Source organism: Mytilus edulis, chromosome 4, assembly GCF_963676685.1.
Source record: "Mytilus edulis chromosome 4, xbMytEdul2.2, whole genome shotgun sequence".
Lineage (NCBI taxonomy): Eukaryota > Metazoa > Mollusca > Bivalvia > Mytilida > Mytilidae > Mytilus > Mytilus edulis.
In genome coordinates, this window is record NC_092347.1 from 27,049,016 (window position 1) to 27,063,503 (window position 14,488).

Here is a 14,488-nt window from a genome sequence, read left to right on the forward strand (position 1 = left end):
CTATGGTGCTGGTCTAGTGAACGCTTGCTGCTAAACACAGCATTACATTCCATACATATGTAGGACTTATTCCCTTGACATTCTTTGACATGTCTTGCCATTGGTTGTCTATAAGCGAAAGCCTTGCTGCATACGGTACATTTAAACGGTTTGTAGTTTAAATGTTTACTGTTGCGATGACCTTCAAAATGTGCGTTATCGTTAAACCGATGATGGCAAAAATAACACTCTATTGCACTGGCGTCAACGTGATGATCGTAACTGCAATTACGATCATCCCAATATGGCGGACACAAATATAGCGATATTTTAGAAGGCTGATTTCTCTACTTTAACAGCTTATTTTCATATTTGTTTTATATCAAGAAAAATCTTTATTGAATGTGTTTTTCATAAATTATAGAAAAACAACCAGAAGAATGAAAATCGAGATCGTAACTTCGTCTATAGATGATCGTAACTTTGACTTGTTTTTATAGAAAGATGCTCGTAACTCAAAATTTATTATTTTTTTTTTTCTCAATGAACACCCTATTTAGCAGTCACGATAAAAAAAAAATTGTGATTTTAAAATTAAATAAAGAATAAATGAAAACCGCTTTTCTAAAAAGAAATGACATAAGGGGATAAGCAGACTTATATGCAAATGTCCACAATATTATTTTCTAATGAGTAATTAAATATTCAAAATGGATTTACGTTGATATAAATATCATTCTCATGATACAGTTTAAGAATACACGCCAAAACTTTCACTGAATAAAGTAAAGAAAGGCATGAAGTTGTATTATTTTGATGACCTTCTAACGGTTTTAAATTGTTGCCTGGCTTTGTTTTTTTCTTAATCAAACTACGACTATTAAACATTGGTAGACTACAGAGGCGAACTTAGAGGGAGGGTCAAGGTGCTCGCATCACCTTTTTGTTGGGAAAATTTGGTTCATTGTATAGGGAATCAATGAAGAATGACTGTAGCGGGCCTACTCTTAGGCAGCCAGTCCCCCATCCCTTTATGAAAATCTCTGAATACGCTACTGGACCACTGTTGCCTATATTTACCATGGGTTGGCTTTTTATGTAAAGAAGGACAAGTTAAAATAGATGGTATACATGTTCATATAAGATTTTTCAAGCTACAAATCCTTACATTTCTACGGTATATGACATGTGTTATTGAAGTTAGTCGAAGAAGTTATGTTAAGCCAAACATATCAATAAGGGATCTACCATTTGATTTTTATAAGGGGGATGAAATTTGGCCGAAAAGGCAGGACAGGAGATTTGAGTAAAAAAAAGGCCGGATGAACATCTTGGCCAAACAAAAAGGCAAGATGACAATTTATGTTAAAATAATCAGGATGAAAAAGCAGAACCGAAAAGAGTAAAAATAAAAACACAGGATACAGATTTCAACATAAAAAAATGCAGGACAAAATTATTCATCCTAGCCTATTTATTTACCCATTTTATAGAAACAGGCAGATACAGAGTTTGGCCAATCTAATTCATCCTATTGTTGAAGAATTCATGTTTGTGTTGTTGGTTTGCTGTCTCATTTATGTATTTCCCACGTCATCTTTCATTTGATATTACATTGTAAATTGAAAATCAAATAAGCAAAAATGATAAAGGGCAAATATAGATAGCATAAAAATATCATTGAATGTTCTTAGAAGTTTAAATGAAGTGTACTTGTGATATATACATGTATCAACAAACTTACCATCTGTTTTGTTTCTTTGAATTTCAATCCTTTTTTCAATCACATTTAATAATATACGACTTCATACTTAAAACTAGATAGCAGGAGTTTTTTTCTCCGATAGTATAGAAACTGTATTACATAAAAAGTAAAATATTTTAAATAATTCAATGATACTATACACGATGCATTTATACAATATTACAAAGATTTTTATTGATTCCTAATAATAATTGATAAACTTGAACATTATATCGGCTTAAATCCAAAATTGGAGTTGTGATCTTTCATATTTTAAATTCGAACTTTGAAAGTACTTTTTATTGTAATTTCACCTATTATAGTTTTAAAACCAATAAGTTTTACAACTGTTGTCCATGTCACGCGTAACAATTCGGTTTCGTAAATGGTTGAAAACTTATGATGTCCTCTTAATATCCTTTGGTTAGTTTTGTAGTTGGGTTACTGTATCATGGACCTATCACCCCACATCTCCTTTTATTCATCAAAAACTAGTTCAAAATTTACAATAAAGAAAAAACAACAAATGAATAGTTTTCTAGAAAAGAAAATGAAAAACAAGAATTACTTTTTGACTGGTTGCCACTTTTGAATAGAAGTCTTTAGCTATTTGGCCAATGATGCCGCTCATGATATCCCCGGCAGAGTCAAGCATGACTTTGGACATATGGACAAAAGATTATATGTGAAACAGAAGCAACGCTTTGTCTTTTTTTGTTTGTAAAATTATATCGAAAGCTATTTTAAAAGAGCAGTGACTTTTAAATTTATATTGTAGAAAACTTACGAAAAGTAACATGACATGATTAACATACGCTTTGACGATTACACCCACTAAATTTGGTTAAACAGGCTTTTTTTCTTCTCAGGCAGTTAATATATAGTGTAACTTAGTTCAATAACAGGCGCTATCAATCAACTTTTCAGTATTAAAGTGAACACATATATATTTATTTCGATCTAAACCATGACAATCTTGACCAAAACCATGACGAATTTCTAGACTCTTAACCGATCCATGTCAATCGCTTAACCAAACCATAGCAATTCCGATATCTTGCTTATTCTGCGTTAATTTCGTGAAACAACAATTCCAATATAGATCGTTTGACCTCCAATACAGATTCAAGCATCTTATTTGCTTTTTATCTGCTCATGTGAATAGAACTGAGGCAATAGTTTAGGGAAGCAACATAAATTAACCATGTCAAACTTATCCAAACTATGACAAAATCACTGTACTAAACGCTCCTCGATATGACGACCTTACTACCCGTGAATATAAAGATGTCAAAACCCGAGAAATCAATTTTGTGGAATTTTGAATCAAATTTAATCTTTATTTGTTTTTAATGTTTTGAAGATAATTCAATGGTGTTGACTTTATAAAGTTTCCCTCTATAGGATACCTGAAAATGGTTTCATACAAACTCATGTTTTTTTTTCTATCACAGAACACTATTTGATACACATAGGTAATTAACACTGCTGCGATACCGCTGCAGGTTGACTATAAGTCCCCATATGGAGTAGAATAATACATTCTTATAAAATTTTAATCTGACAAAATTCGAAGATCTCAAAGGTATCGTAGGGTTATTAGTCCCAAACATCTAGAAAATAGCTACGAGCGTATCAAATTCATGGTCTAAAATCAAATTCAATTGGTCTAAAATCAAGACTAGGAAAAAATGACCTTGCATTGTATGGTAATTCTGTTTGAAGGAATCACCATTATTGGTTTTAAGCTACTTACTACAAAATGGAATATCACAAATTTCCCATCGTTTATTAGGGTCAGTAGTATAACACCAAGGTTCAGGTTCATTGTCTGGATTACGACAATAGTTCTCTGCATTTAAATTATTAAAGTTGTGACCATGAGGAGTATCTGAATCCCACCTCTGACATGTCCTGTTGCTGATGGTGGTGTTAATCATTCCTTTATACTCATAACCATTGGTTGATCTCTTGCAATCCTCCTGAGTTTTGTCTACAAAAATACCAAATTAAAATTACAAAATAAGAATGTTTAAAATGTTCAAGTGTAAGTGTGTTACATAGTTGATTATGTATCTATATCTTGCACATAACAATATATAAAAAGTAAAATAATAAAAGATAACGAAAGCCAAGAAAAATTCAAAACGTCTGACATGTTACAAACCCATCATCAGACAAACCAAGATGCAAGATGCCAATTTACCAAGCCTTGATGTATACGATTTAAACCAATTGTCCTTCAGGACTATATATAAAGATGTAATGCAGATATAAATGCCCTGTACCAAGTCAGGAAAATGGCCATTGTTACATTATAGTTCGTTTCTGTGTGTGTTTTTTTCTCTATCGATTTGTGAATTTTGAACAGCGGTATACTACTGTTGCCTTTATTTACCGTAATATTTTACATTCAATTAACGATAAAGATCATCATAATCTCATCATTTATATATATTACATAACATATACAGTATACACTATACGATCACCATTCAATTATAAGTCACTATTTATCCTGATGCATTTTTAGATTTAGTCAGAACATTTTGAGAACATTCTTTATGCACGCACTCGTATGAACATATACATTGTAGCTTCATATCATTTTCAGGTAGTTTTTATAAAAAGAGAATATCAATCATCATTGTATTATCAAACCATTACCTTGCATGTATTCCTGATGACAGAAAATCAATAAAAGCACTTCGGACGAAAATATATACAGTTTTATTTAAAAAAAGAAAAAAATTCTTCCTTGCTTTATTTTTGAAATGTTCAAGATGCCTTTTTTTAACGTACTGGCAAACTATTTTTTAAAAAGGAATACATTTTTACACGGCAATACAGTTCAATTTTCCAATAATTCCGTGTGTAGATACAGTCTCAACGTTTGATTTTGTCAGATTGTTTTGAATTCCCCTGTTTGAATTTACCTTGGAGTTCGGTACACTATTTTTGCTATACATTTTTGCTCAGTTTAGAAAATATAATTTACTGCAGTGATGCGATAGCCAAACAAACAAAATTAACTTCAACCCAAGTTTTCGGTTGCTTTATATTTGTAATATTCAAGCTTATCAACTGTAAGGCATATGTTGTATGACAAGATTGTTTTTCTAATTGCGTTTTTTCTTTGTTTATAATTTATTCCTCTTCAATAATCTATTTCAAAAATCACAGACACAACACTGTTCATAACTTACAAAATAAATCCTGTTATGAAACAAAACTTTTCTCCAGCTTAATCTAATTAATATGCGTTTAACTTTATAGAATTAAGAATATGTACCTCTAGTGCTGCAGGTATCTCCTGTATACCCATTGGGACATTTACATTTAAATCCTCCATCTACCTCCGCACAGACTCCCTTATTTTCACATGGGCTAGATCTGCAGGCTAAGTCCTCTGAAAATAAACAGAACATTTGTTTCCCTTTGTGTGACTTTAAAAGGAGCCTATTAAAACTGATATTTAGTATATTTAATATGTTTGTTTTATATAACCCAAATGGTTTATGTCATGCACAAAACATCAGTGTAATCAAAGTAAAAAAAGATGAAAATATATATCTGCAACTTACGACAAAATGGAATATCGCACATTTCATATCGTGTCTCACTATCAGTTGTATAACACCATGGAGCTGGTTCTCCGTCCGGGTTCCTACAATAATTGCTCTCATCATTCATTGCCCAAAATCCATGTTTATGTGGTTCCTGTTTACTCCAAGCTTGGCAAGTCTTTCCTGACTTGGTGGTACTGACTGTACCGAAATAATCCTTCCCTAGTGGGGTCTTCATGCATTCGTCTGCCTGAGTTGCTTTAAAAAAAAAACATCGAATTTTATGAATTTTATTGCTTATTCTTTAGTTTTCTATGTTGTGTCATGTGTTCTATTGTTTGTCTGTTCGTCTTCTTTCATTTTTAGCCAGGCGTTATCAGTTTATTTTCGATTTATAAGTTTGACTGTCCCTCTGGTATCTTTCGTCCCTCTTTTATGAATACTATAATGATAGATCCAATCTTAATATATAAAAAAGAAGATGTGGTATGATTGCCAATGAGACAACTATCCACAAAAGACCAAAATGACACATACATTAACAACTATAGGTCACCGTTCGGCCTTCAACAATGAGCAAAGCCAATACCGCATAGTCAGCTATAATAGGCCCCGATAAGACAATGTAAAACAATTCAAACGAGAAAACTAACGGCCTTATTTATGTAAAAAATATGAACGAAAAACAAATATGTAACACATAAACAAACGACAAACACTGAATTACAGGCTCCTGACTTGGGACAGGCACATACATAAATAATGTGGCGGGGTTAAACTTGTTAGCGGGATCCCTAAGTCTAACTGGCATCATCTTTTATAAACAGTTATTAGTGTTTTTGTACGTATCACTTAACCATTCTTACAATAATACAAAATCATAAGACATCAAGGTTAATTTCAGGGACTTTAATTAAGGACTTTCCTTTATGAATTTTCCTCGGAGTCCAGTATTTTTGTGATTTTACTTGTTTTGCATTATATATGCATTATTTATCTAAATCCACATATTGGAAATCACAAAATTATGCAACATCAAAATCTATTTTTATCAAAACAAATGAACAATAAACAAAAATAGTAACATACATGTATACGCTTCAGATGGGTAAGTTCATTATTTCTACATCTTATAGATAATCCAAAATTTCGAAGTGTCCATATACAATTATATCAGTACAAATGAATGACTATCGAGCACATTCTCCGAAATCAAAGGCCGCCATAAATTGTAGTCCACGAGGAGTCGCATCCACCAAATGAATATAATGTAGCAAAAACAGTAATGAATATAGTTTTGCATTGTGGCCCAAGGTGAATTTTCCAAATATTAAAGTTATAGTGCAATTAAATTCAATATAAGACAGATATAGAACTATATAGCATTTCAAATGGGTCTTTATCACCTGTCTTCAATATGATTATTATGCAGCCAAATCGCGCGTCTGATACCTTTGATGATTTTTATATTCCAATCCTGATGAATTTATATAACTGTAGGGATATGGTTTGCTTGCCAATGAGACAGCCCTGAACCAGAAACAAAATGACGTAGTCCAGCATTATAAGTCACACTACTGCCTCACATATTAAGCAAAACCCATACCGCATAATAAGTTATAGATTAATTTGTTTGATGAACATTTTTTGTTTGTTTCAGTTAGGTCGAGAAATGTTTTTGCAAAGATAGCTGACATATTTGTAAATCCCAGGAAATTTTAAATGCAATTTTAAAAAACAAATAAGGGATAAAGAATCTGGTTAGTATTGTTGATTTCGTGATCAAATATTTTAGGTAAATTTCACAAAGGATTGCAATTATAATTTGGACCACGTGGAGATACGTGACTATGTCATACCTCTTTCTGTAATGTTCTACGGCACACGAATTCTGAATGCTGCGATTTAAACACAAAAACAAACTATATTTCGTCATTTCTAACTATACGAAATCAGATTTGGAAAATACTGAATAGAAAGATATTTACTATATGACATACAGATGTTAGCTTCATTAGTCAGATATCCAAACATTAAAGGAGTTAATTTTACTTTTATTTTCTCACTTGGTATTTCTATCAAGTACAAAATAACAAGGTAATGATGTATATTCGATGCATCATTTGTACATTTAGATTTTTCTTTTCATATCGATGGTTATCAAAAGAGGGAGTATGAAAAGTTTTAATTAATTCTAGTTCAATTGATCGATAGACTAAATTGGAACAATAATATGGGTTACTTTATTTAAAAGAAAATCTCAATTAACTTAGTTCAATAAATTCCATCAGTTTCTGTGTTTATTACGATTTGTATGGTATTAATAATTTATGAGTGTCGAACACTTGCAAACTACAAATGCATATGTCTAATTGTGAAAATTTGTTCAATTTGAACTTACTGTATATGTTGACTTTGACCATTTGATTTTTATCCTGAATGAAACGGTTCTGGACGATGAATTAACAGTTAAATCTATTTGTTCTATTTATTTTGTCATGACCAACAGTTATATATATATATATCATCAATAAACTGTATAAAATATTTTAAATTGAAAATGAAAATGGGGAATGTGTCAAAGAGACAACAACCCGACCACAGAGCAGACAACAACCGAAGGCCACCATTGGGTCTTCAATGCAGCGAGAAACTCCCGCACCCGGAGGCATTCTTCAGCTGGCCCTACACAAATATGTATGCTAGTTCAGCGATAATGGACGTCATACTAAACTCCGAATTATACACAAGAAACTAAAAGCAAAAATCACACAAGACTAACAAAGGTCAGTTGCTCCTGACTTGGGACAGCCGCAAAAATGCGGAAGGGTTAAACGTTTTTTCTTTTAGATCTCAACCCTTCTCCTATACCTCTAACCAATGTAGAAAAACAAAAGTACAGCAATACCCACAGTAAAACTCAGTTTAAGGGAAGTCCGAGTCCGATGTCAGAATAGGTAACAAAAGAAAATAAACATAATGACAATGATACATAAATAACAACAGCCTACTAGCAGTTACTGACATGCCAGCTCCATCCCTAAATTGAACTGATTAAAAGATTATGTCTTCATCATATGCATATCAGACACAATCCCGCCTGTTAAGGGTTTACTATTATACCATAATAAAATACACGAGAAGAACATAACCCGTGTCATGCCAACGACTGGTTTTAGAATAAATGCGTTTAATTCCGATGCGTAGACCCTATAAGTGAATCAATATTAAAGCCAAAATATGCAATCTTTAATGATCTGACAACAGTATCGTAACTATATCCCTTCTTAATAAGTCTGTTTAAATGTTTTGTTAGCTTTTGAGGTGAATACTGACATTGTTGTGCTTTGTAAAGAACATTACCATAAAAGATTGGATTTGAAATACCTGAACGTATAAGATGTCTGCATGTTGAGTTATATTTACGAATGATGTCTGTATGCGAGAAATAAGGTCGATGCTATTTTGTCTTCCCCTTTAAACTTACTGCATTTAGGTATGATACATGTATCCCATCGGGTGTCAGGGTCATCGACGTAGCAAAAAGGTGCAGGTGAATTAGCGCTAGCCGTACAAAACGTGCCTTCTTTACAAGTCAATCCCTGTTCTGTAGTTTTTTTGGTTCCCATATAATCGTAACCGTTCTTAGACCTTCTACATTCTTCTACGTCTGTAAAAAAATTAAAGAAATTTTAAAAATGATCAAATCCATTTGGGATATTATTTTGTGTACAATAATAATCTTTGATATGCTATACTACCAGTCTAAGGCTGCTATACACAGATTACATCATGTTCACGACGTATTATTGGCAATTAATTACTTTCTTTGCTCTGGCTTGTTCTTATGTTAAAGTTATGTGTATAGTTATCAAAAGTACCAGGATTATAATTAAGTACGCAAGACGCGCGTTTCGTCTACATACGACTCATCAGTGACGCTCATATCAAAATAGTTATAAAGCCAAACAGGTACAAAGTTGAAGAGCACTGATGATCCAAAATTCTAAAAAGTATCAATGAATGGTAACATAAATCTACATACACAGTATATGAAGCATTTTTTCAAAAAGAAATTGATGATACACACTATCATGCTTCGCGTAAACAAAAATCTCCTCTCAAACAGTTTTTTTTTCGCCAAAGCGTTGCCTTTTTATCTTGGACTTATGAGGTTGAATGTACCCTGGACCTTAATTCTGCATAACTTTTTTTTATCAACATGTCAAGTAAGAAGATAAATATCAACAAACTCATCATAGATACCAGGATTGAAATTTTGCATTTGCGCCGGACGCGGATTCTAATTCTTGTAGTAGCTATCTCCTTCTTTTTGGACGGAACTATTTTTTCAAAATAAGATGAAAAATGAATATTATCTTAAAACCCTAAAAGTACAGAAGTTGTCTTTTCACTCCCCTTAGGACTTTCTGCTTCATTTGATACTGTTTCTAATACGATTGTGCGCAACATTGGGTCTTTCCCAGGGTTTGAAAACGCGAAATATCTAGTTTTCCTGTCAAGAACTTGCAAACTCATAAGTTCAATTTTCATTCATCTGTTACGTTTTTGACTATGCAAATTGAGCGATAATTTTTTTTGTTTTTTATATTCCGATAAATGTAATTGATATTAACGTTTTATTTATATACAAAAGAATGTAGATTATAAGATTCCAAATTTTTTGAATATTTCAAAGCAACGTACCACACATTTTAACATAAATGTGTTCCAAATATTATCTGAATCCTTAATATACAACCATGCACCATGCCTCCAAATCCTCCTTCATTGCTACATTTTTTGTTGATTGTCATTTTAACTATTACTGTAAGAGAATCAAGAAGGTCTAGCTGAGACCCATTGTAAATCCTGCAATTCTCCTGAGATAGTGTTGACTGTATCAATATAGTGTTAACCTTTTAATGGTCGGTATATACAGGTTCGTGCATTAAAATGAAAATATGAAAAATACATTTTTGAACATATAAATTGGTCATTTACAATTCCCTTACCACAACGTGGGACTCTACAAAAATCCCATCTCGTATCAGGGTCAGTAGTGTAGCACCATATATTATTTTCGTCTCCTCGTATATTACGGCAATAATTTTCGTGATCATCATAGTCATGATAAGAGTGCTTATTCGGACTATCAGAGTCCCATCTTTGACAGGTTAGTCCACCAACTGTTGTGTTGACGTTGCCAGTGTAATCTGTACCCTTTATACTTGCTATACAATCTAATGGTTTTGGTTCCTCTGAAATGTAGAACACATATTTATTCATCAAATGTTAAAAGATATATTCATTCAAATTTGATAACATGAGGATCAATACCTACCTGGACACTGCAAAGTTAATGTATTAAGAGAGACATTTCCTTATATCTTTTTTTTTTTTTTTTTTTTATTCAACAACAATATATCACATGCTGTTAACAGATTTCTTCACTGGTACAGCTATTTCAGTAAAGATCCCTGTTTGTTAGTACCTTAAGACCAGGGTATCTTCAGGTAGTATTTTTATAATTTTGTTAGTTTACATATTATTTGTCATTATACATTGTTTATCATTAAATACATTAATTCTCTATAATTTTACAATTATAACTTTGAATATGAACTTTATATTTATATATTGTAACTATCTGATAGATGTTGGGGATAAAAACAGAATCACGGGTTATTTAAGCGTGTTCCGAATTTGATTTGTGGTTTAATGTATTTCTCTGTTGTCCGGTATAACGGTAAATTCATTTGTCATTTTTTGTGTGGATTATAATTACTTTCACCACGTGCTTGCCAAATTTAAATGAATTAGCCACGGAAGGTAGGTTTACATAAGAATCTAGTTCTCATAATGTATTAAGCATAATTTGCATATCTTATGTATAATATAAAGTTACAGTATATAGATTTAAGGAAAAAGTACATTTGTACTTTCACTTTCAAAACTCATTGAAAAAAAAACCATCTATCAAACAATTGAAGTACAAGGAGCTCTGTAAAATACATAAAATATTGCAATACTGACAATAATGCTGTCAAATATAAGAATATATCTTTTCTAGTATCCCTTTACCTTCAATATTAATATATTTTTTTTGTAATAATAATCCTATTTTAAATTCTGACCTAAAAACATTGTATATGTTGATATTTTGTGTTCTATATTCTGACAAATAATGTATTTTGTGAATAGTAAATACAATAACTGTAAGTAGAAAGTTTATTTCATAATAATGTTCATCATTAATTTTATATCCCCAGATTAAATTTTTTTCAGTGAGAATGTGTCTACCAATCTTAACTAATTCAAGTATCTTATATATTTCTCCCCAAAACTCATCTAAAAAGTGGCATGTTACAAAAAAATGTTTATAGTCTTCTGTAACGTTACAAAAATTACAAGTAGAGTTATGGCTTATTTTCCATTGTTTTAATAAGACTTTGTTTGGAAGAATAAAGTGTAATAATTTCCATCTGCACATTTTCAGTTTATTATCTTTTAAGTAATTATGAATAAATTTTTGCACATATTGAGCTTCAATTTGTATGTTTTCACATTTCAAAATTCTATTCCACTTATGATATCCTATTGGAACTTCTTTATCATATTCTATTAAAATTGAATAAATTTTCTTTGAATCTAATTTTTCTAGTTTATGTTGGCAATTATTTTTTTCACTTATATATAGTGAGTTATTTATTAAAACACTAGTTTTTATTGAACATTCTTCATTTAATATTTTTAACCATTCTTTTGGAATTGCTTTTCTCAATCTTGAGAATTCAGCTATCCAGTTTGATTTATTTTTTAACTTTAAACTTATAATTGTTTCTGAAAAAACTCCATTTTCATCAATGATATCATTTATATGAATGATATTACTGTCTATCCAATTTTGAAAAAGGAGTGTTTTCTTTTGAAATTTAATTAATTGATTTCCCCAAATAACTTCTTGACGGATAAGTCTGTAATTATTTGGATTTTTAGTTTTATTATTTTTATTTTTTAACCATACTTTAATCATATCAAGATAAAATTCTGGTAGCTCTTTAGTACCCGGTATAGAATATATATTATTAGTATTCATCCTTAAGATAAGTAGATTGCTACCAAATTTATTAAGATAAAACTTTGGTATAACCATCCAATTAAGAAATTTATCAGCAGTTAATCTTTTTATCCAACCTATCTTTATAGATTCTATATATTTATCTATATTTACCATTTTTAATCCACCAGCTAGTTGGTTATAGCTTAATACGGTGCGTTTAACTTTTTCTGTCTTATTGTTCCATAAAAATTCATATATGATTTTTTTAAATTTGTCCAAGTATTCTTTGCTTAAGGTTGACACTGTAGCCAAATAAGTGATTATAGGAATAATTAAAGATTTAATAACTGTTATTCTTCCTATCATGGTTAAGTTTCTTTTTTTCCAGTTTGATATAATTTTTACAGTCTTTTCTAGCTGTTTATCAAAATTTAGTTTTTGACACTCTTTTTTATTATGCCCAAAATATATCCCGAGACTCTTAATTGGTTTTTCTGTAAAGTTAATATTTTCATATTTTTCTTTACAATGTTTTTGCTTCCCTAGCCAAATACCCTCTGTTTTAGATCTGTTAAGTTTTAATCCTGAAAGTGATCCAAATGTTTCAATCATGTTAAGAGCTTTTGAAATATCTTGTTTTGATTTGAGAAAAAGAGTAGTGTCATCTGCTAATTGACTTATTTTTAAAGTGTGGGTTTTTCCATCTATCTTGATTTCAAATCCTTTTAGGTTATGGTCTTGCCTAATTTTACAAGCAAGGATCTCAACAGCAATAACAAAAATTATCGCACTGCAAGGGCAGCCTTGACGTATACCACGATATATACTCATGGGTTTAGAGATCCACCCATTGTTTAAAACTGAACTTTTTATGTCAGTGTATAAAAGTTTTATCCATCTCATCATAGAATTTTTAATTCCAAATTTTTGTAAAGCAAAGAACATAAAGTCCCATTCTAATGAATCAAATGCTTTCGAAAAATCTAAAAATAATAAGGCACCCTCTATATTAAATTTATCTGCATAATCTATGACATCTTGAATTTGTCTAATATTATATCCTATGTATCTGTTTTTAACATACCCATTTTGGTCTCCATGAATAATTTGTGGTAATACTTTAATTATCCTTTGAGCAAGTGAATAAGCAACTAATTTTGTGTCAACATTCAATAATGTTATAGGTCTATAATTGTCTAAACTGAGAGGATCATTTTTTGTTATGTAAAAGGGAAATAACTCCTAATTTTTGTGAATTTGTTAACTCCCCTTTATCAAATGAAAGATTAAAAATTTTGACTGCAAACTCTTTAAGATGTTCCCAAAAAGTTCTATAAAATTCGACACTTAACCCATCAATTCCAGGGGCTTTATTAAGTTTCATTTTAAATAAAGAATCTGTGCATTCTTGAGTGCTTAATAAACCTTCTATACTATCGCTTTCTTTATCTGTTAGGACATGATCACATTCTGTATTCATAACATAATCTTTAATAGAATTTTTATCGGGATTTGAACTTTTATAGATTTCTTCATAAAACTCTTTTTCAATATTAAGTATTTCTGTAGGATGTGTATGTATCACCCCTTCTTTGTCTCTGAGCGCTGTAATGGTTTTTCTTGTTTGCCTAGCTTTTTCTAGTCCCAAGAAGAATTTAGTGTTTTTTTCGCCTTCTTCTACCCATTTAATTCTGGATCTTATTTGTGCTCCTTTTGTTTTTGAATCATATAATTTACCAAGTTTTTCTTCTATAATATTAATTTCCTCTTTAAGAGAGTTAATATCATCTATTTTACATTTTTTTTTATACCCTTATTTAATTTCTTCAATTTGTTTTCTAAAATATGTATATCTTTAACATTATTTTGTGCTTTTCTTTTACAGAATGCTATGGTATGGTCTCTTACCTTTCCTTATATCTAGTATTTTAGAATTGACTAGAGTATAAACATATTTCGCAAGTCGGACTTCCAAGCATGTAACAAGGCAAAATGTTGGTCCGATCAAAACATACCCTCATCTACCACCTGTCATTTATCCCAGATATTGCAGAACAAACTCATTGAATGGTATACTGTCATACAAGTGAGAGGTTTAGCTAGTTATACAGACAGGTTTAATCCACCATTTTCTAC

The 14,488-nt window shown here is 31.0% G+C and overlaps 1 protein-coding gene across 2 annotated transcripts in view; it reads right to left on the bottom strand.

The window, feature by feature from the left end:
* The window catches only part of LOC139521803 (uncharacterized), a 65,223-nt gene that overhangs the window by 2,867 nt on the left and 47,868 nt on the right, over nucleotides 1–14,488 (bottom strand). For both annotated transcript variants that reach the window (XM_071315438.1, XM_071315437.1), the window contains 5 exons: nucleotides 10,305–10,550; nucleotides 8,777–8,959; nucleotides 5,308–5,547; nucleotides 5,016–5,132; nucleotides 3,480–3,716 (listed from right to left, as the gene is read on the bottom strand). In XM_071315438.1, coding sequence (XP_071171539.1) covers nucleotides 3,480–3,716; nucleotides 5,016–5,132; nucleotides 5,308–5,547; nucleotides 8,777–8,959; nucleotides 10,305–10,550 — 1,023 coding nt within the window. The remainder of the gene's footprint in view (nucleotides 1–3,479; nucleotides 3,717–5,015; nucleotides 5,133–5,307; nucleotides 5,548–8,776; nucleotides 8,960–10,304; nucleotides 10,551–14,488) is intronic.